This window comes from Phodopus roborovskii, unplaced genomic scaffold, assembly GCF_943737965.1.
Source record: "Phodopus roborovskii unplaced genomic scaffold, PHOROB, whole genome shotgun sequence".
Taxonomy (NCBI): domain Eukaryota; kingdom Metazoa; phylum Chordata; class Mammalia; order Rodentia; family Cricetidae; genus Phodopus; species Phodopus roborovskii.
In genome coordinates, this window is record NW_026126541.1 from 17180129 (window position 1) to 17203511 (window position 23383).

A 23383-nucleotide genomic window follows, 5' to 3' on the forward strand; every position below is an offset into this window, starting at 1 on the left:
TTATACAGCCATTTTGGAGATCAGTATGGCAGTTCCTCAGGAAAAAGGGAATCGATCTACCACAGAACCTCGCAATTCTGCTCTTAGGCATATACCCAAATGATGCACATCCAGGCAACAAAGACATCTGTTCAACCATGTTCATAGCAGAATTATTTATAATAGCAAGAACCTGGAAGCCACCTGGATGTCCCTCAACTGAAGAATGGATAAAGAAGATGTGGCACATCTACACAATGGAATACTACTCTGCAGAAAAAAAACAATGGAGTCTTGAAATTCTCAGGCAAATGGATGGAACTTGAAGAAATCATCCTGACTGAGGTAACCCAGTCACAAAAAGTGAGTGAGTGGTATGTACTCACTCATATATGGATTTTAGACATAAAACAAAAGAGCACCAGCCTATAATCCACACCACTAAAGAAACTAGGATACATGGAGGAACCTAAGAGATTCATACAAGGTCCGTCACAGAAGTGGGAAGGGACAAGATCTCCTGAGCATATTGGGAGTAGGGGGGGCAGTGAGTGGAGAGGGAATTAGGAGAAAGACAAGGGGAGGAGAGGAGAGCATATGGAACTAAGAAGATTGAGTCAGGGGAGGAATAGACAAGAGAAAAAGAGAGAGAGAAAAGGGGCCATTATAGGTTTGAAGAGAAAACTGACTATAGAGACATATCCAAAGACCTACAAGGATGACCCCAACTAACAATCTGAGCAATAGTGGAAAGGCTACCTTAAATGCCCTTCCCTGATAATGAGATTGATGACTAGCTTATCTGCCATCATAGAGCCCTCACCTCATCTAGTAGCTGATGGAAACAGAAGCAGACACCCACAGGTAAACACTGAGCCGAACTCCTGGAATCCAGGTGCAGAGAGGGAAGAGAGATAAGAAAATGGGGTCAAGACCAGGCTACAGAAACTCACAGAGACAACTGATCTGAACAAGGGGGAGCTCATGGACCCCCCAGACTGAGAGCTGGGAAAACCAGCATTGGACCGACTCAGACCCCCTGAACATGGGTCTCAGTTACAAGGCCTGGACAGTCTAAGGGACCTCTGACAGTGGAACCAGGATATATCCCTGGTGCACAAAAGGACTTTGGGAGCACATTCGCCATGGAGGGATACTTCCTTAACCTAGAGGCAGGAGGGAGGGTCTAGTCCCTACTCCAAATGACTTGACAGATTATGTTGATCCCTCCTGGAAGGCATCCTCCTCCCTGTGGTGTGCGGGTGGTGGTGGGATGGGGGGGTGGTCAGGTGGCATGGGAGGAAGGGAGGGAGAGAGGGAGGGAGGGAGAGAGGGAGGAAAGAAGGGAGGGAGGGAGAGAGGAAACTGGGATTGATATGTAAAATAAGACAGACAGAAAGAAATAGAACCAAAGGGAGGGGGAAAAGTGAGGTTCAGCTAGAGGGATTGAGTCAGGGGACAGTGGAGGGTCATTCTGAGGAGACACAGCTCATCCTGGCCCTTCCTGCTTCTCTGCTTCCCAGACACCACCATGTTCTGCTTTCCACCAGACTGTAAGCCACAGAGTCAGCCAACCATGGTCTGAAGCCATGAGCCCCAGTAACCCCTCCCTTAGTATCTTTCTCTCAGGAGTTGCTCACAGCAACAGGAAGTCTGACTAACAAAGCATGTGGCTAGGGTTTTGTAGTGGCAACTTCTTCAGCATCTAAACATGACACGGGTCAAAAACCAAACACAAAGCCTGAAAAAGTCATTTAGGGCAAGGAAAGATATTGATGAACATTTTTTTTTTTCTTTTAGATGCCAAAATGAAAATTTAATTTTCTTGATATATGTATGTGAAATAACAGTAGAATGAAATACCCCAGAAGCTTAACCAACAGAAGAGAAACATCAGCACTGTAAATTAGCAGTTCATAGCTTTTTCCAATTCCCTTGATTGTGCACGTACAGTATTGCGTAGACGTGATCATTGCAGAGGCATCACTTTGAGAACTGTATTTTTGTCCATACTTCATATGGCCCTTATTTCTGCATACTTCTCATAATTGTCATTCTTAGTAGAAATAAAATACTCCACTGCATTAATGTACCAAAGTCTAACTAACCATCCTCCTTCTATTGCACATTTGGCCTGTTTCCAGTTTTTGCTTATAATATAGTACAACTATAAATATCTTTATACAAATAGATTTTTAAATTTTTCTTTTGAATCATATTCTTGGGCTGTATCCAAAAAGTTGGGTTTCTGGGTCAAAATGTATATTAATTTTTATGGCTTTATATTTGCTGCCAAATTTCTTTTCAGGATGATTTCACTAGGTGAAAAGCAGTGGTATATCACTGTAACATCTCCAAATATCACACAACAATGAGCACTGACAGCGTTATTAATTAAATTTGTTTAAATTAATGCAGGATCATGTTTCATGCTTGTTTATATTTGGGTTTATTAACTTCAACAATAGCTGGATATTCTCCTACTCTTTATGTGGCCTTGTTTCTTGTTCCTGTTATTTATTTCTCTATTTATGTCTGTGTGGTTTTGTATGATTTTGTGTGTGTGTGTGTGTGTGTGTGTGTGTGTGTGGTCGTGTGTGTGTGTGTGGTCGTGTGTGTGTGTGTGCGTTTGTGCACGTGTGTATGTGGTTGTGTGTGTGTGTGTGTGTGTGTGTGTGTGTATGTAGGAGAGGGAAGGAAGTATACATGCATGTTCATATATGTGGGGGGCTGCACTCAAGCATGAATGAGCATGCTGGGTCCAGGGGTCCACATCTGCTCTCTGCCTTTTTCCGCTGTCCTCCTTGGTTGGTTTTGTTTGAACGCTGGTTTAGGTTTTTGTTTTAATTTTGAGAGAGGGTCTCTCAGGGGTTGCTGAAAATGGTTGTTGCCATTTCAGCTAGATTGACTGGCTTGAAACTCTGGAGTCTTCTGTGTCTGCTCCTTACATCCAGCTCTGGTGTTTCAGGTGTCTGCCACAGGGCACAGATTTCAATACATGATGGGGACCCATGTACAGGTCCTCATGCCTGCATACAAAGTACTTTACCCACTGGGTCATATGCCTAGCCCTGTCTTTATTTCTCTTATCCAAAATTTTATTAATAATACAATAACAATTTTGCCTGCATCCCAGGCAATTTTTATTATTATTTTTTTTACTAGATAACTAATACAATGAATAGATGGAAAGAAATAGTAAATCTCAGAACTTAAATTAATGAGATAGAAAGCAGCTGTACAGGAATCAATAAAATTGAGATGGTTCTTTGAGAAAATCAACAAGATTGGCAAATTAACCAAAAGATACAGAGAGGACATCTAAATTAATAAAGTTCAAGATGAGGAGATATTACAACAGATATTTAAGAAATTCAGAGAATCATAAGGACATACTTTTAAAATATGGGAAAATATAAAAGAAATGGATGAATTTCTTTTTATTTATTTTTATTTTTCTTATTTTACATATGATTCCAATTCCCTCTCCCTCCAATCCTCCCATGCCCCCTGACCACTCCCTCCCATCCCATTACCCACCCTCCACAGGGAGGGTGAGGCCTTCCTGGAGGGATCATCAAAATCTGTCAAGTCACTTGGAGTAGGGCCTAAGCCCTCTCGCCTGTCTCTAGGTTATAGGAGCATCCCTCCATGGGGAATGTGCTCCCAGAGTCCTTTCATGCACCAAGGATACATCCTAGTTCCACTGTCAAAGATCCCATTGACTGCCCAGGCCTTCTAACAGAGACCTACCTGCAGGGGATCTGGTTCAGTCCAACGCTGGCTTCCCAGCTATCAGTCAGGGGTCCATGAGCTCTCCCTAGTTCAGGTCATCTGTCTCATCACTCCTCCCTCTCTGCCACGGTATTCCAGGAGATCGGCTTAGTGTTTAGATGTGGGTGTCTGCTTCTCCTTCCATTAGCTATAATATGAGGGCTCCAGGATGGCATATGAGGTAGTTATCAATATCATTATCAGAGAAAGGCATTTAAAGTAGCCTCTCCATTATTGCTTAGATTGATAGTTGGGCTCATCATTGTAGGTCTGAAAATTTCCCTAGTGTTAGTTTTCTCTTCAAATCTATAATAGCTACCTCTATTATGGGATTTCTTTTCTTGTTCTCTATTCTTCCCCTGACTCAGTCTTCCTGCTCCCTCATGTTCTCCTCTTCCCTCCTCTTCTCCCCTTCTCTTTCTCCTAACTCTCTCTCTCCAGTCACATTCCCAATATGCTCAGGAGATCTTGTTCCTTTTCCCTTCTGTGAGGAACTTGTATGACTCTCTTAGGATCCTCCTTGTATCTAGCTTCTCTGGTGGTGTGAGTTGTAAGCTGGTGATACTTTGGTCTATGTCTAAAATCCATTTATGAGTGAGTACATACCATGTTTATCTTTTTTGTGACTGGGTTACCTCACTCGGGATGGTTTCTTCTAGTTCCATCGATTTGCCTGAGAATTTCAAGATTCCATTGTTTTTTTTTTCCCCCCTGCTAAGTAGTATTCCACTGTGTAAATGTACTATACCATTCTTCAGTTGGGGGGTATCTAGGTTGCTTCCAGGTTCTAGCTATTACAAATAATGCTGCTATGAACATAATTGAACAGATATTTTTGTTGCATGGATGTTGATCATTTGGGTATATGCCTAAGAGTAGGATTGCCAGGTCCTGTGGTAGACTGATTCCCATTTTCCTGAGGAAATGCCATACTGATTTCCAAAATGGCTGTAAAAGTTTGTACTCCCACCAGCATTGGAGGGGTGTTGCCCTTTCTGCACATCTTCTTCAGCATAAACTATCAGTGTTTCTGATTTTAGCCATTCTGACAGGAGTAAGATGGTATTTCTGAGCTGCCTTGATTTGCATTTCCCTGATGGCTAAGAATGATGAGCACTTTCTTAAGAGTCTTTCAACCATTTTGGATTCCTCTATTGAGAATTCTCTATTCAATTCTGTACCCCATATTTTAATAGGATTATTTGGAGTTTTGGTGACTAGTTTCTTGATTTCTTTGTATATTTTGGAGATCAGTCCTGTGTCAGATGTGGGGTTGGTGAAGATGTTTTCCCACTCTGTGGGCTGCCATTTGGTGTTGTCAACTGTATCCTTTGCCATGAAGAAACTTCTCAGTTTGAGGAGGCCCCATTTATTAATTGTCGATCTCAGTGTCTGTGCTACTGGTGTTATTATGTTCAGCAAGTGGTCTACTGTACCAATTAATTCAAGGGTATCTCCTGCTTTCTTTTCTAAGAGGTTCAGTGTGGCTGGATTTATGCTGAAAAAGCCTTGGACAAAATCTAATACCCCTTCATGATAAAGGTCTTGGCAAGTTCAGGGATAACAGGAGCATACCTAAACATAATAAAAGCAATATATAGTAAACCAACAGCCAATGTCAGACTAAATGGAGAGAACCTTAATGTGATTACTCTAAAATCAGGAACAAGACAAGGCTGTCCACTCTCTCCATATCTCTTCAATATTGTACTTAAATTTCTAGCTAGAGCAATAAGACAACAAAAGGAGATCAAGGGGATACAAATTGGAAAGGAAGAAGTCAAACTGTCACTATTTGCAGATGATATGATAGTGTACATAAGTGACCAGAAAAAACTCTACCAGGGAACTCCTACAACTGGTAAACACCTTCAGCAAAGTGGCAAGATACAAGATTAACTCAAAAAAATAAATCAGTAGCCCTACTGTATACAGACAATAAACTGGCTGAGAAAGAAATCAAAGAAACATCACCCTTTACAGTAACCACAAACAAAATAAAATATCTTTGGATAATGCTAACAAATAAGTGAAAGATCTATATAGCAAGAACTTTGTGTCTTTAAAAGAAGAAATTAAAGAAGATACCAGAAAATGGAAAGATCTTCCATTTTCTTGGATAGGTAGGATCAACATAGTAAAAATGGCAATCTTTCCAAAAGCAATCTACAGATTCATTGCAATCCCCCTTCAAAATCCCAGCACAATTATTCACTGACCTTGAAACGATAATACTCAACTTTATATGGAAAAACAAAAGACACAGGACAGCCAAAACAACCCTGTTCAATAAAGGAATTTCAGGAGGCATCACCATTCCTGAAAGCAGCTTGGTATTAGCACAAAAAATAGACAGGTAAAGCAATGGAATTGAATAAAAAGTCCTGATATTAACCTACACACTTAGGAACACCTGATTTTTGACAAAACAGCTAAAATTATAAAATGGAAGGAGGGAAGCATCTTCAACAACTAGTGCTGACATGACTGGATGATGGTGTGTAGAACACTGCAGACAGACCCATGTCTCTCACCATGTATAAAAATTAAGTCCAAATGGATCAAAGACCTCAACATAAATCCAGCCACACTGAATTTCTTAATATTATGACCTGCCTGCCAAAGTTAAACCAAATGAAATAGATAATTCAAACAGACTCATAATCCCTGATGAAATAGAAGCAGTAATTAAAGCCTTCCAATTAAGTAATCTCAGGGCCAGGTAGATTCTGTGTACAGTTCTGCCAGACCTTAAGGAAGAAATAACACCAATATACCTTGACTTTTTCCACAAACAGAAACCGAAGAAACATTTCCTAAATGTGTATATGAAGCCAGTATTATTCTGATAACAATACTACACAAAGATCCAACAAAAAAATAAAAATAAAGATCAGTAGTTCTTGTAAATGTAGATGAAAAATTCTCAATAAAATTCTTGCAAAATGAACATGAGGTATCCAGAAGATTGAATAAGGAGATGGATAGAAGAGAGCAAGAAAAGATACATATCAATATAGCAAGCCATTACAGTTTTAAAGAGAAATCGGGCACTAGGAAATTGTACAGAGATCCATGAGGATGACCCCAACTAGTAAGCTAAGCAATACTGGAGAGGCTACTCTAAATGCCCTTCCCCTGTAATGAGAATGATAACTACCTTAAATGCCATCCTAGAGCCTTCACCCTGCTTATGGAAGCAGAAGCAGAGATCCACAGCTAAACACTGAGTGGAACTCCTGGAATCCAGTTGTAGAGAGGGAGGAGTGACGAACAAGGGGTTCAAGACCTTGCTCAGAAACCCACATAAACTTCTGACATGAGCAAGTGGGAACTCATGGACCTCAGTCTGATAGCTGAGAAACCAACAGAAGGCCAAACCAGGACCCCTGAATGTGGGTATCAGCTAGGAGGACTGGGCAGTCTATGGGGCCTCTGGCAGTGGAACCAGGATGTATCCCCAGTGCACTAATGGACTTCTTAGCCTAGGTACATGGGGAGGGCCTTGGCCCTGCCCCAAATGACTTAACAATTTTGATGATCCTTTTTGGAAGGCCTCACCCTCCCAGGGGAGTAGTTGGGGGTTGGGATGGGGGGTCTGTGGGGAATATAGGAGGGAGAGGGAAGTGGGATTGATATGTAAAATAAGATTATTTCTAATTTAAATAAAATGTACTATAAAAAAATACTTGCAAAATGAATTCAAGAACACATCAGAAAGATGATCCACTGTGACCAAGTTGGCTACATCCCAGTGATGCAGATATAATTCAGCATAAAAAGTAAATAAATAAATAAAGCCCATCATATAAACAGAATGAAAGACAAAGCCACTTGATAATCTTACTGCATGCAGAAAAGGTCTTTGACAAAATTCAACACCCTTTTATGATAAAAGTACTGGATAAAATAGGGATACAAGAGAAACACCTCACATAATAAAGGCAACTTGCAGCAACGTCATCCGAAGTGTAGGAAAACTCAAAGCATTTTCACTAAAACCAGGAACAAGGCACTGATGTCCATTCTCTCCATACATATTTAATATAGGGCTTGAAGTCTTAGCTAGAACAATAAGACAACTAAGGAGGTTGAGGGGGTACAGATGGGAAATGATTAAATGAAATATTTTCATGTAATATCATTGTATATATAAAAGACTATAAATTCCACCAGGAAACTCCTACAATGGAGAAACATGTTGAGCAAAGTAGGAGAATACGAAGTCAGCACACAAAAATCAGTAGCCTTCCTATATACAAATGACAAATGAGAAAGAAATCAGGGAAATGGTACAATACCTTTCACAATAGCTTCAGAAAATGTCTTAGGATAACTCTAACCAAGCAAATGAAAAACTTGTACAATAAAAGCTTGAAGTCTTTGAAGAAAGAAACTGAAGAAGATAGCAGAAGATGCAAAGATCTCTCATGCATGTAGATTGTTCAGATTAATATAGTGAAATAACCAAAAGCAGGCTATAGAGTCAATGCAATACAAATCAAAATTCCAACACAATTCTTCACATATGTTGAATAATAGCATTATTTATAAAACTATTAAATATTACAAAGTATTAAATAATATTAAATTTCATATGAAAACAAAAAACCCAGGATACCTAAATTAATACTTGATAATAAAAGAACTTCTTGAGCTAGCACCACCCAGATTTCAAGTGTACTAAAGGGTTATACTAATGAAAACAACATTGGCATAAAGAAAGACATGCTGAGCAATGAATTAAAATTGAAGGCCCAGACATAAATGTGTATGTTGTAGACATCTGAGTTTTAAGATGGTGCTGTTTAAGATCCAGTCCTCCTTGGACACATACTCAGGTTGCTACTGAATACTTTTATTTTAAACTTCTTAGCATCATTCACAGCCAGTCTTCATTAAATATAGATGAAAAACTATACTAAAATAACAAATGTAAATAATTAATCTAAGAGAAATTATAATTCAAGATCAATACTTAAAATATCTATAATTAATATCCTCTTTGTATATATGATATGTGCAGTAAAGTATTGCTGTTATAAATTAGAAATATTTTTATAACAATATGTAGTCAGAACAATTAAAACATTTTTAAATTAAATATATCCTTTCTGAAATTAAGTTTAATAGGTACATGTATTAAATGCATTAGTGATTAACTCCAAGCCACCAATAACACCTCAGTGTCACATTAAGGAAAGAAATAAAAACATTTCCCCCTTGGGGTCATTTAGCCAAGGAATCCAGATTTGAATCCTCGGCTTTAGGGCTCCACGTATCTTCTGTCCTCTGTCTTACATACACCTGAATGTGTGCCTGCCTGAAGGCTAATTTGTGAATCTACTTTTCCCTGTGTCACTGTGTCTATCTTTATACATATATATATATATATATATATATATATATATATTGTGTGTTTATGTGTGTATGTCTGTCTCTAACAAATGGCTTTATTCTATTTATTTAATAGTATAGAAAACATCACAGGGGGAAGGAAGGGGATGCTTTACAGAAATCTTTAACAGTTTTACAAAGGATTAAGTTACTGACTCTAACTGACACAGATAACCAATATCATTATTTATCAATCAATATCCATAAGTGTTTGCTTTCAACCTTTATGGTAGATTTTAGGAAATTGCTTTACACTTTCATACATTTGGCAAGTGATACACATGCATTATTCTGGGTCAGGGGTGTAGAAGAGTAGTAATTTAAGATTGCAGCTATGCATCATACATCTTAGGGTATAAAAGTTAATTGCATGGGAAATCCAAGGCAAGTAAAGTTGATTGTCACATTGTTCTTTTATAGACAGATTAAACAGTTTGGTTACACACTAGGCTAGCATTCTTAAGTGACCTCAAGGTAGATTATTAACTGTGGCTTAGATGAAGTCCAGCAAAAAGTTCCAGTCTCCTAAAATATGAGATATTTATAGAATATTGCATCACTGCAAATAAGGATTAGACAATGTTTTCATTTTGTCCTGCTAAAACAAGCCTAAACTGGGTAATGTATAAAGAAGAGAAAGCTTTCCCTCACAGTTCTAGATACTAGAAAGTCCAGGACCTAGTGGGAATACTGGTTTGCATGATGAATTGTAGTAGGACAAACACAGTGAAAATAAAAAAAGATTTAAACTTGTTAAAATTCAGAAAATGTATGTTTACTTGGGTAGCCTTACTATTCCCTCTTTCCCTCCAATCTATCCACTATTCAGTTTCCAAAACTATATTATTTAAAAGTTATATTTAATTTGATGTCAGTCACTAGTACTTCCTGTTGTATTTTGATTCACAGGACCAGACAGTTAATGGTCTGCTTACTGCCTAAGTCCATATGTTTATTATCTACTACTTTCCATTTTTCTTCATCAACTTCAATACCTCCAGAGTTCCCTCCATCTGCCACAGTATATATTTACTGTTGTTTTACTTATTGGTTGTAGATTATAAGCAGTAAGTGTGTGAAGAATCTCTGTTGTATTTATTATTGGAAAAAATGCCTACTACTTAACTCCTCAGATTTGTGAGTAAGTTGATGAATGAAGAATGAAAGTTGTCTATGGTGGCATCTTGCTTTGCCAGGGAACTTGTGGTGGTGACCACATCCTAAGGGCATGGCTTCAGGTGTGCAGATGTGTCCCCTTATGAGGAAGATGGGGAGGGGCTCTTGGGTTGTGATGAGAACATTGGAAAGGCAGAGTCTGCATCTCCAGGAGCAGGAAGATTGCGGCGGTTATTTACTATTATTTGTGTAAGTGCTTCTGCCTCTAGGATGTGGCCACCACCACAAATTCACCGGCAATGCAAGATGCCACTACAGTTGCCACCATTCATAAAGAGTTTTGAGCGGGATAATCTAATATGAACCTATAGAAGAAAATAAAAGCCAGGCTTAACTTTCTGCTCCCAAGTCACAGAGAACTATGGAAAACATTCAAATTAGAATAATAGGGATGTACGTAGAAAAAAAACTAGGAAGCCAGTAATGGTCTTTGCTAAGTGCTATGTATTCAGTGGTCAACAAGCCAGAAATAGAAAAACTGACTTTTTGTATCTTGAATTTCTATCCTTGATTATATCTGATTACTAACACTTCTGAGTATCTGGTACCGACGGTTAGCTGTATATGTGTGGGTGGTGATGGAAATTGCATTGTGTTACTTTAAATATGCTTCTATTGTGACTTTTGGAACTTTTTTTAAAAATCATTTTCATATAATACATTTTTAATAATGTTCCCCTCCACCAACTCTTCCCAGACCCTCTCCACCTGACTTAATAATCTCTCTCCCTCTTCCTTTTCCTTTCTTTCTCCCTCCCCTCCTCTTTCTCCCTCTCAAAACATACAAGGAAAAACCAAAAAGACAAAACGTTGCCAAAACAAAACAAAACTATCCACCAAATTACTATGGAGTTCATTTTGCATTGGCCAACTACTCCAGGCCTGCCCTGAAGTGTGATTAATATACATAGTGACATAAGAAAACTTATTTCTTCTTTGCCAGCAGATTTCAACTGCAAGTAACTTCTTTGTTAGAGGTGGGTCCCCTTGTGTTCTTCCCCCTCTCCGTGCTGGGATCCCATCTGGTCTGAACCTATGAAGAATTTATAGGTGCTGTCACAGTCTCAGTGAGTTCATATGTACTTCACTTCTGTTGTGCCTGGAAGACAGTGTCCCCTGGAGTTGTCCAGCACCTCTGGCCGATCTGAATTTTATGACCTTTTCCTCCTCTTCCACACAGATCCTTGAGTCTTGGGGTAGGGGTTTGCTGAAGGTAACCCATTTAGTACAGCATGCTCTGAAGTCTTTTACTTTGTATACACTGTCCAGTTGTGTGTGGGTCTGTGTATCAGTCCCTATCTACTGCCGGAGGAAGCTTCACTGATGTGTGTTGAGCAAGGCACCAATATTGGGATAGTAGTATGGCATTAGGAGTTATTTTTCTTGCTATGTTCCTTTAGCAGAACAATTGTTTTGGGTTTTCCCTTAAGACCATGATCTTGTGATAAAGAAAAAGACAACAAACCATTTTCTGTAACGTAAAACCCAATTATCTCCTGATTTTAAGTTGAGGCCACAGCAACAGTAACTTCCCTCCCTCCAGAGCCAGTTACTCAAAAGTGTTACAAGCAATGGGAGGAGAGAAAAGGGTGAGAGATGTGGAGGTTGTGTCTGGATATTAATTGTTACACATTTTAGACAGCAGTCTTCTCAAAAGGTGGTAGTAATAAATTGTTTCTGAGGTATCTTTTAAGCTCTAACGTTTTAAAGTTGGAAGATACTTAATTTAGCACAAAACAAAAATTTTTTTCCAATTAATCTCTTATTTTGTAACATAAACACTTGGAGTTTCTCTTGTGCCAGTTAATACTGAAGAATGATAGAGAATACATTTTGAGAGTAGGTGAAAATTGATTTTCTACTGATCCATCAATCTAAGGACCCATTTATTATCTTCCAAGCCTCTGTGTCTTCATTTGTGAAGTGGGACTATGAGCGGTGTCTTGGCCTTTCATAGAAATAAATGAATGATGAATCTAAAGTGCTTAGCACTGTTCCTGGAATGTGTTGACACCCAGAGAAATGACAACCACAATTGTTGAGAACTGATGCATTTTATAGATGAAAAGGGTAATTTTTAGTCTAGGGGTATTTTACTATGACTCAAATGCAAGTTCCTAGGTGGATAGATAATTGAGTGAGGAAGGAAAATCTGAAGACCAACTCTATGATGCTGTGGTGGTATCATGAGGGTGATCACAGCTCTACTCCCTGCCTAGAAAACTTGCTTCTGCCACATTCTTTCTTTGAGCAGAAGATGCACAGCTGGGGACAGTTTGATGTAATCATCCCAGTGTTATTCCTAATAATTGTTCTGTTTTATTTCAAATGTGAAAGCATTATGTGACTTCACCAAACAACGGGACGACAGAAAAGAATAATGTATTCCTTTCATTGTAAGAAAAGAATTTACCTCCTTTTGCCTTGGAGAGAAATCCAGCTTGTTCAGTGCTCGTTAACAGGGAGGCACTAGCTACTGCTCCTAGCGCTATCTGCTCCCTAGATGACAACTGTGTTAATGACCCATAGCTCTAACTTCTCTGTTATTTTATTTATTTTTTAGAGAGCACTTCTTTCCAGCTAGAGAAGGAGCCTAGTTGCTTACCCAAGCCCAGGATTATGAATTATTCCTCTTATGAAAGATGTATTCTTCTATCTCTAGCATCAAAGAAGTCACCAAGAGGCAGGAGTCAGAAAGAACATCAGAGAAGGAGTTCAGAATCTTGTAATGAACACTTGAGTTAGTCAAGTGATCTTGGGAAATATTCTTCCATAATTTCTTCTTTATCTCCTGAACCTCCTCCTTATAATTCTACGTTCCCCTCTGATAATGCTTCATTGTCCCAGGAACTGCTAAGACTAGAATTTGTCAAAAGTCTAGTGCATTGTATTAGTTGCATTGTGTTAGTTGCATTGTATCTGTTGCATTGTATCTGTTGCAGTGACCACATTTACCAGACAATCAGCTTGAAGAAAGAAAACTTTATTTTGGCTAGGAGTTTGGGGTTCTAGTCTTTGGTTGGCAGTATAGATGACAGTAGCATAAGGCCTTTGTTCACATCTCCATTGATCAGGAAGTAAAGACAGGACAAGCAGGAGGCCATACTACAAGCTTGTCCCCAGACATCCACCTCAGCTTTGCCACTTCCCAAACTAGCACCACCAACAAGGAGCTAAGTGTTCAAACAGGAGCCTAGGAAGGAAATTGTACACATAAACCATAAGACCCACAAGCTACCTATATTAAGTACACCTACAGGGGTTATGAAATGCAGTATGATTCTGTTTTTCATTAGTTTATAGTTACTATAGAAAATAGTGGATTTAATCATGTTATTTCATGCTTCTTTATAATATGCTTTGATTATATTGATCCCCTAGTTCCTTCTTTTGTTCCCCATCCCCAGTTAAACCGTGTCCCTTTCCTGTTGCCAAATAGTCTCGCTTCTGGATTCAGGTCTTTTTATTAAAAGAAACATGTAATATTTATCTTTTGGAGTCTGACATATTTGTTCCATCCATTTTCTTATAAAAGCTATACATTTTAGTCTCCTTTAGGAATGGATAAGTTTAATTTCAGTATGTACACATACCACATTTCCCCTACCCACTCATCTAATTTTGGATATTTAGCATGAGTCTATAACTTGGCTATTGTAAGTAGTATCCAGAACACATGGTTGTGCTAGTGTCTTAGATTCCTAATGCAAACATAAGTGTGTTTATTTAGATCCCTTTATGCATATACCCAGGAGTACCATGTCATATGCTCGTTTAATTCCTTATCCAGCCATTCTAGTTGCAATAAATGCTACCTCCATGTTTTCCTCACCCCCTGCTTTGTATGAGACAGTTCCTCACATTGAATTTCAAACCACCCTGAAACTCACTGTATAGTTGAGGCTGTCCTTGATTTCATGGTACTTCCCCTGCATTGGCATTTTTGCTTACTTCCTTAAGGACTGTTCTTCCAACTAGGTTGAGATGGAAATCTTAGTATAATTTTGATTTGCATCTCCCTAATGGCTTAAAACACAGACATTTTTCATCTATTTGTTGATCATTTGTACTTCTTTTGAGACGTGTCTGTTCAATTTGTTTGTCCATATATGGACTTGAGGATTTATGAATTTGAAGCTTCAGAGTGATTAAGTTTTAGAGTTCTTCATTCCATTTTCCAGTTTATTGGAGTGTAAGTTTTCCCTAATGATTCCCTAATGGTTCTCTAGATATCGTTGGTATCTGTTGCAATGCTGTTTTCATTTCTACCTCAGAACTTCTCTTTTTCCCAGCTTGATTCTTAAGATCCGGCTCAGACTTTACAAACCTGAGTGTGTGGAGATGGAACCAAATATTGTTCTTCAAACAAAGGCTCCAAAGAATATTGGTACTGCAAAATTGAGAATCATTACCGTGCGTGGGCAAAAAGCATGTTCTGTTTTTATTTTCTTGATCAAGAAATAGGTGTGTACAAATGTTAAGGTAACAAGCCATGACCAGGAAAAGGGTACTCATATTTATTTAGTGGCTACACTATACTTACAACCCATTGCCCTTGTCTCTTCATCTGTCTCCCACAAATCCTCACAGCATCTTTGCAGTGTAGGGGCTGCTCTCTCCATATGAAATGATCCAGGAAAGTGAATCCATCAAAAGTCTCATAGATAATCATGGTACCACTTTTCAAAAGAGATATACCTGTTTTACTCATGGGTCCAGTGATCCATCCAATTCCCCTGAGTTTTCATCTTTTAACTAGGGAAAGATGCTGTGAACTGTCAAGATTTTAAAACATGACCCCTTCACACAGTATTTCCTCTCACTCACTCAGCTTCAGCCACAGCTTCAGCTCCTGGAAATTTTCCTTCCTCTGTGAAATTCATAATCATATCCTGATGCATGTTCCCTCCTTCCCACCAGTTTCCACAGCCAGGAGAAATCATATCAAGTCAGCTAAGCCCTCTGAGCTCGAATCCAAGTCTGCACAGCCTCCTCCTTAGCAGCATTGTGGTTTGCCAAGCCATGCCTATCATAATATTCCTCCAGCCAGCCCCTGTCAGTGCTAGCCAGAGCCTTCCAGATATATTTCAACATTGTCCCTCAGAACCTCTATTCTCCCAGCTTTTCGAATCAAACAAATCGATTTGGCTCTCCTGTGTATGTTATTCTCTTGCATGTGCTTCTGTCTTGTTTCAGACGTTGTCTTACAGTCTCCCTCTCCTCAACCCCCACCGCCACTAGAGGCAAACTGGCTTTATCTTGAGGGCCAGTTACAGGTAACAAATGCTTGGAGATCTCAGCCAGTTCCCAGACAGGTGGTAATGTATTGTGATCACTCCCAGCATCTGCCATGAACTCAGAAAAAGAGGCAGCACAACAAAGACTTCAAGCCTGCTCCCTGCATGGTTGTAATAAGGGCTTTAGAGTGGAATCAGGTTTGGCCCTACTCTGTAATGAGTTCCGTGGGTGGTCTTGAGTAGTTTCTTCGTTTTCCAAATGAAAGAGATAATGCCACCACCACTCCTAGCTTATGGCTGCTATGAAACAGAAAATCAATTTTCTTTGGGACGCTGTCCCAGATAGGCTGCCTATGCTCCAGGGGATGACCCTAAACCTATGCATATACTGGCAGTACTCAATGGATTTTAAAAAGAATACATGAATTTAGAAGGGGAAAGTGGTGGGTGGAGTATGGGATAATTTGGTGAGTGGGGTGGATTTGATCAGAACGCATTCTATGCTTAATGAAATTCTCAAATAATAAATTAAAATAAAATGCATAAACTGCTTAACAAATGTACATCAACAAGCAAATGTTAGCTTGTTTTCCTGTCTTTTTTTTCAAGATCAAAATTAAGTTAAACATGAGTGTAACTTTTATCCTAAGAAGAGATTGGTTGGAGAGTCTCACTCATTTCAAACCCTATGATAAAGTTATATAAACTACCATGTAATGAGATATATAAGCTGTCACAGAGGACTGGAAACAGAGACCTCAACAGACATTCAGCTATACTCTTTTTCAGTCTACTGTCGCTGAATTATTGTATACAAATGAAGTAGAAATGGAGAGGGTGAGAGAATAAAAGAGAGAAGAAAGTAGGGTTGGAGGGGAAGAGACAGCTGTAGTGAGGTAGTCCTTCTGTAGCACTGACCACGCCCATTGGGGGGTGGAGCGATTGGCGGAGGTGACCTGAGGAAGGAGGTCAGAGGGGGCCAGGAAGGCGCTCTCTTTCTGGTGTGACTCGGACAGGAGAGGATCGGGTTGAATTTCCTGGTGTTCATCTGTCTAGGTTGTAAGTTATTTCTCCCTGAATAAACATCTATTCGGCCTATTTGTTTATCCTGATCCTTATTTACCGCAATAGACAGCCACACATTCAAAGAGGACAGAAGGGGGAGAGGAGGCCACAGTGGTGACAGCAGGACGAGGAGGAGTAAAGATCCTATGGTCATTTGTTCCATCTAGAGCCCAGTATATTTGTTCCATCTAGAGCCCAGTATAGCGAGCATATGAAAAGGTTAAACATGCCCAGGGAAGATGCTTGAATTCTGCCATCTATCTAGAGGTCAACTTGATTCACTGATGGACACTTTTCTTTCAAGTTCTCCTGTGCCTTTGACTAGCATGGTGGTTACACTGTGTCTGTGGTTCTTGTAGACAAGGAGGTCAGGCTTCTGTATTGTTATTGAAGGGTGATGAATTCATTTAGATATCCAGTTCTCTGTGAAGTATTCTCTTTCCTGGAAAAAAAAATCCAGAAACCAGCTTTTAAAATTATATTTTGCAGTCCAGAAATAGAAATTAAACACTGAAGATAATGGAAACAACTGGGCTTTATTATAAGCAAGAGTTGTGATCTGCTGTAACATGAAGATTAAAAACCTGGAGATGGATAATTGGGCTTCAAGCTGAAAGATCAGAGAAGCAAAGCAGCTTTTATCTCTACCCAGGCTGAAGCAATCCTGACCTCAATGTGGCTGGAAACCAAAATGCCCCAGGCTGAATATCTTCTCCCATCATATATAGCTCAAGTGCTAGGATTAAAGGTGTGGTCCCAAGAGCTGAGATCTCCTTTGTGTGAGCTTTGTTTCTCTTTTAGACTGGATCAAGTTCATGTAGCTCAGCGTAGCCTTGAACTAACAGAGCAGTGAGCCTCTGTGTCCTGAGTGCTGGGACTAAGGGTGCCTACCACCACGGCCCAGCCTCTACACCTAACTAGTGTGGCTGGCTTTGCTTTCTGATCCTTCAGGTAATCTTTACTAAATCACAAATAATATATCACCACAATATGACCAGAGAGAGAAGGCTTAACAATATTCCATACACAACATATGTGCAAGTAGATAACAAAGAAAAGAAAGTCTCCAGATGCAGAGTCTCCTGGAGGAAGAAAGAACTCTCACAATGAAAGGGGAATTTCCTCTGTAGCAGAGGTTTGGCATCCTTGGGAAAGACACCCAATACAGGGAGATCTACCTGGAACTGGCCAATTTTCTCTCAGACGGGACCCTGTTCCCTTTCCCTGCTATCCTTTGATGACTGGAGGTCATATGAGATCAAGCGCTTTTCCTCTAAGGTCATGGTCTAGACTTCCAGTCTCATGCCCAGTTACAGAAGCATAAGCTTGAGAGAAACTAAAATTTCCCTTCTTGCCAGTATTCTCATCCTGTGTCACCTTTGACTAATGTGGGAAATCTTCTGCTAACACTGGAACCTGAATGGTGCTCTTCTGTGTCCTTTCATTCCCAGTCTAACATCACTATTGCTGAATATTGTGCAGCTCTGTTAAAATTATTCACCTATGTGCTTTGGACCTATTTCTGGGAAAGAGGCAGACGGAAGGAACAAAATTATCTGTGATGGGCCAGAAGATAATGATCTCTTAGGACTCGTTGTCTAAAGGACAGTGTCTTCTACAGTGACAACAAAGACACAGGGCAGAGTGCAGACATGATAGAGATGCCAAATAGATGTTGAAAGCCCTAATTATCAAGAAATGGCATGAAGAAGGGGATCACAACTCAAATTCATTGACTACAGTGTCTGCTTGTATAGTATATGATGCATTTCCCTTGTGTATACTGCTGTCAATGACTTTCTTATCTGGTGGATTTTTAAACAATGTTATTCAAAGGCTCCTGAAAACAAAATATTTGAACCTTTGATAAGTATTCGTAACCCTTCCCAAAACAAGACTGGTTTTGGCTATATGATTTAAAAAACATAGTTTGTTCAACATTATTTATAAATTTGATAATTTTTCCCTCATGATAAGTGTAGAAATACATTCTTATGCTTTGTCTCATCAATTTGCTAAGGAGAATAAAATAAAATGTAGTTTATAACAATTTTCAAGTGAACACATGTTCTCTAATACTGTTTCCTCGAGGTTAGCTACGACTTTTCTGTTGCCTCAGTGTACTACTAGAGTCAAATGGTAATAAACTGTTGGAAACAGCAAATGTTTGGGGATGAAAACAGTTTAAATACTGTAAGTATTTTTACATTTCTGAAAAATAATATATTAGGTAAGAGTCTGACTTTAATTCCTATTTCAAAACAAAAAAAAAATCATGTGGTACTATTCTAAACACTTTTCATACAGTAAATTCTCATTCATTTAATACATTTTATACTTTAACACTTTTATTCTGTTCCATAAGATTTCCTTACTTATTCCTAAACTGGGAATGTTTTAATTATTTCAGTGTTTGAGATACGTTCTAATCAATGGTAGAACAAATAGACACCTCTTTATTATTTTAATTTATCTGAATTTTCTTGGCTTCTTTCAGGCAAAAATTGGAATGATTTTGTAAAGCTTCAAAAGTATCTACTGGGACTTTTGTATTAAATTTCACTAAACATATAAGCTAGTATAATAAACAAATTGTTTCTTCTCCAAGATCATCATAGTTTTTTGTTGTTGTTTTCTATATTTGTAAATTCCCCCAAATAATCTATTTATGGGCTTATTGTAGCTCATATTTTACATTTATAGAGAGAAATAATAGACATTATTTTAAATGTTCCCCCAATCTTATAGCTTTTACATTATTCTGTGGTTAGTTTGATTAAGAACTGTTATTGAAGGACTTACTGACATAAATAGCAGAACAAGTCAGCAAATGCATATGCAGGTCTCTAAGGTGAAACTATCATGAAATGTTGATTTCCAGTTTTCATCATGGAAAACTAGTTGTCTTTTAAATTGACTTTCCAAAACCTTTTGGCCAAGCAGGACATGGATGATTTTTTTTTTTTTTTTGTCCTAATTTTCTTATGACTACATAGCTGCTATACTCAATGACTATTTACTGCTGGTTCATCAGTGTATATTCAATAGGATTAGAAATCCTGATAATACCAGATAGTACCTCAGTAGTGCTACAATTAAAACTGCCAAGGCCTCTCTTGCTCTACTACACTAACCACGTCTAATTCTCACAATTTAAAGCCTCACATCCCTCTGCAGTAGATTCCTGCAAATCTACTTACACCAGTAACTCTCACGTTTACTACAGTTGGAAAAATCTTCCTGAAAGCCAAATCTGATCCTGTTGTCTGTTTTTATCTAAACATGGAATGAACTGAACAACCATACATGAAGGACACTCTCATGAATGATACACTCATGAAAGATACGCTCACCATATTTCATAGTTTTGTTAGCAACTGGCCACACAGGTATAAATGAGATTTGGATGGACATCTTACTTTAGGATAAAGGTCCGATTATTACCATAGGCTGCTTCCTAGAGCCCTGACACCCTGACCTCTTGCTGCCCCCTCACCTGCTTCCAGGCATCCAGCCACGCTGGACTCTGAGAACATAAATTGTCTTTGATCATGCTGACCATCAGCTAAGTTGCTCCTCTTAGCACAAGCTATCCCCTTCTTTGATAAACTAATAAATCTGTTCTCTATGTACATCCCTTCTAACACCATAGGCAATAGAATTCTCTCAACTATGACCCTGTAAGCAGATAGTTAGCTCTGGTGTAGCACATAGTAACTTTGGTAATTAACTGTGTGCATTTCTGTCTTCTTGGTTCCATTGTGTTTGTTCTGTGACTTGGTACTGACTCAGTCACCTTGTGATGTGTACATCCAGCACATTTTCCTGCAAGTAAATCCTAAAGAGATTAAATTTTGGAGAAAATAAAACAGAAAAGGAAAGATGGTGTTGAGGCTACAATTTTTCTAATAAATATGCTTGTATTTTCACAACATAAAATTTCAACTTTTACTTTAGCATTTTATGGTTCTACTATGCTACTCAGCTCTAGCGAATATAGCTTAGCGACATCACAGGGTACCAGAAATCAGGTTGGATTTGGAATCTGAATCTGGTCTTAGTCCACACTGGCTGTGTGAATTCAAACAACTAACACAACCCTTGTAAGATGCGGTTTTCTGTCCTTAAACAGAAACATCTCCCTAATCTTTTTTTTTTTTTTTTTTGAGAGAGAGAGTGTGTAACCTACACATATAAGAAACTGGAAACAGTTTATAAGAACGTATGTCAGTCTCATTTTGGTTATTTTTATATGATTTTGAAGATAATTTTTCATAAGCTATTTCTATTTCATAGATAATAGAAACTATTTTGGAGGATTAAATCCCATGTCAATGTGTGTTTGAGTCTTTGTTCCTTTTCTTTTTAAAGATGATTGAAGCTGGGTGGTGGTGGCACACGCCTTTAATCCCAGTGCTCTGGTGTCAGAGGCAAGCAGGCGTCTTTGAATTTAAGGCGGGCATAGTCTACAGAGCGAGCTCCAGGCAGCCAGGGCTGTTACACAGTGAAACACTGTGTCAAAAACCCATGCTTACATGTAGGACTGTCTAGATTGTCTATACTGAAACAAGGTAAAGGATTTCATCCCCCTCTCCTTCTGTCTAGGCCACCCAACTCCTCAAGCATCATCATGTGTTCACTGCTCGGCATACATACACAGCAGAAACAGTCTTCGGAACCCCTGTAGTCTTCCTTTTCTTTCTCCTTGTTTTGACAGGTGTTGGTTGAGAGCTTATTGGCTCAGGATAGCACAGACCAGGGTGGGAAAGAACAAGTACATAGCAGTTCTGGCCTTTAATTCCAAAAAAGAGGATGCCTAAACACAGAGCAGAGAAGCAAGGAGGAGGTGACCAAACTCAAATATCTCCCTGCTGCTGAAATGAGATGAAGCGGCATAACCCACTTTAGATCAGCGGTGTGGACAGTCTTCTTTTCTAGCGAGTGAAAGAGCTGTATATGGTCTGTATAAAGTGATAAATAACATTTACCATCCTTACCACCAAGCTAAGCAGTGTTAAGAAGATAGGAAATCACACACACACAGAGTGGGTACTAACTAGATACTCAGAAAATGCCAAATGTCTACAAAACCACATTGACATTTTGACTCAACCCATCAAGTGAATTCCATTCTGTATCACACACAGTGTTATATTTCCACATTCTTGGTCCTGGACTTCAGTGTGATACTACAGAGGGAAATAAAAAAAAAAAAAAAAAAGGCAAATCCAACAAACCCAATCTAAGACTACTACTGTAATGGCGACATCTTCCTGCAGCTGTTCTTCCTGCCTAGTAGTTCACTTCTCTCTAGTTCCCTTCTCCTTTCTTCCTTATTTATCCCATTATACATTTTATCTTGTGGCTAATCAAAAGTTCTAGTGTCCAGCTTTTTCCAGCTTGCACTACAGGTAGACGGAGTCCTTTCCCACCATCACAGCAAACAGATGCTTTTGAGTTCCTCATTCCATCCCTGTGCCCATCCCATCTGTCTGGAGAGATTTGTCCAGGGCAGGATGTAGCTATGGCCTTACAGGAAAGGACCATCTGTCTCCCCTTCTGGTTCAAGAGTTCTTTGGTTATACAGCAGAATTTAATGTTTCCTTCCAAGAGAAATTTCCCTCTGGAGTCTGAAAGGAACATTTGAAAGGACTGGGGTGTTTCTTTGATTTCTGGGTTTTGAGTGATAGCTCTCTCAAGGAAAGTAATAGCCATGGCAATACATGTCCTCAAACAAGCACACAGAGAACAGTTACTTCCTTCAGACATGGGGTCCATGGCATCTGTGACTCACCAATGAGAATCTCTGCAGAGATTCTCAAAGGTCAGTGAGCAATCGCTCACAAGACTGTGCTGTGCACTTAGCTTCCCAGAACCAGGCCACCCTCTGCTTTTGAGCGGGGCATTCTTGATGGAGGATACTTGTTTTCTACTCAGCTGCCCCAGAGGTAGATGGATTACTCTTTGTGGTGCTCGTGTTTCTACCCCAGCATGTTTCACACAGATGTGGCAGCTTTGCATTGGAGCATATTTGATAGTGCCTTGCAGATGTATAAATTTGGTTTTCCTATACTTTTTTTAGGGAGAGAGGCCTGCAGTTTTTCAAAAGCATGTATTGTAGTGCCATCCTTGGAAGTATCATTGTTTCCCAGAAGAGATCAGAGTCTTTAGAGAATAGGGAATAGCACAGATAAGTTTTGATTATACGAAGTCAATGTGAGAACTGTCAGGCCCAGCTTAGGGAGACAAATGTAGGTAAAATGCTGTATTGGAATTTTGATTTCCATAACTGGGGCTGAGGGTTCTCTGAGAAAGCATATCTGAGTATGGATTGGCCCCATGTATTTCTTGGCTTACTTTGTTTTATCTTTGGAGAAATGGTTGAAGTCACACCATCTCTTTTTTTTTTTCTTTCTCTATTTCTTACAGATTCATGAAGGTGGCAGGGAGCACTGTAGATGCGGTTACCTGGCAACAGTAGGTATTCATCATTTTTTATCTCACTTATTATCAGCTGCTGTGAAATGGAAGATAATTAGTTGTCACCCAGTTCACAGCTGACATTTAATATACTAGCATTCATCCTTCAAGAAAAAAATTAAAAACACCTCTAAAGCTGTTATTGTAACACCTGTTGTCTGATAGTGCTGTGACTTTGTTATTTCAAAATCATAATTGCCCCCCAAAAAATACTGACACAAGTTGGAAATCTCACCTATTAATGTATACTCTCAAATTAATCTGTCAGGAATGAA

The 23383-nt window shown here is 39.0% G+C and overlaps 1 protein-coding gene across 1 annotated transcript in view; it reads left to right on the plus strand.

Annotated features, from left to right (window-relative positions):
- The window catches only part of Hpse2 (heparanase 2 (inactive)), a 566168-nt gene that overhangs the window by 351845 nt on the left and 190940 nt on the right, over window positions 1–23383 (plus strand). The window contains exon 6 of the mRNA XM_051199909.1: window positions 23058–23105. Within this exon, the coding sequence (XP_051055866.1) occupies window positions 23058–23105 (48 nt within the window). The remainder of the gene's footprint in view (window positions 1–23057; window positions 23106–23383) is intronic.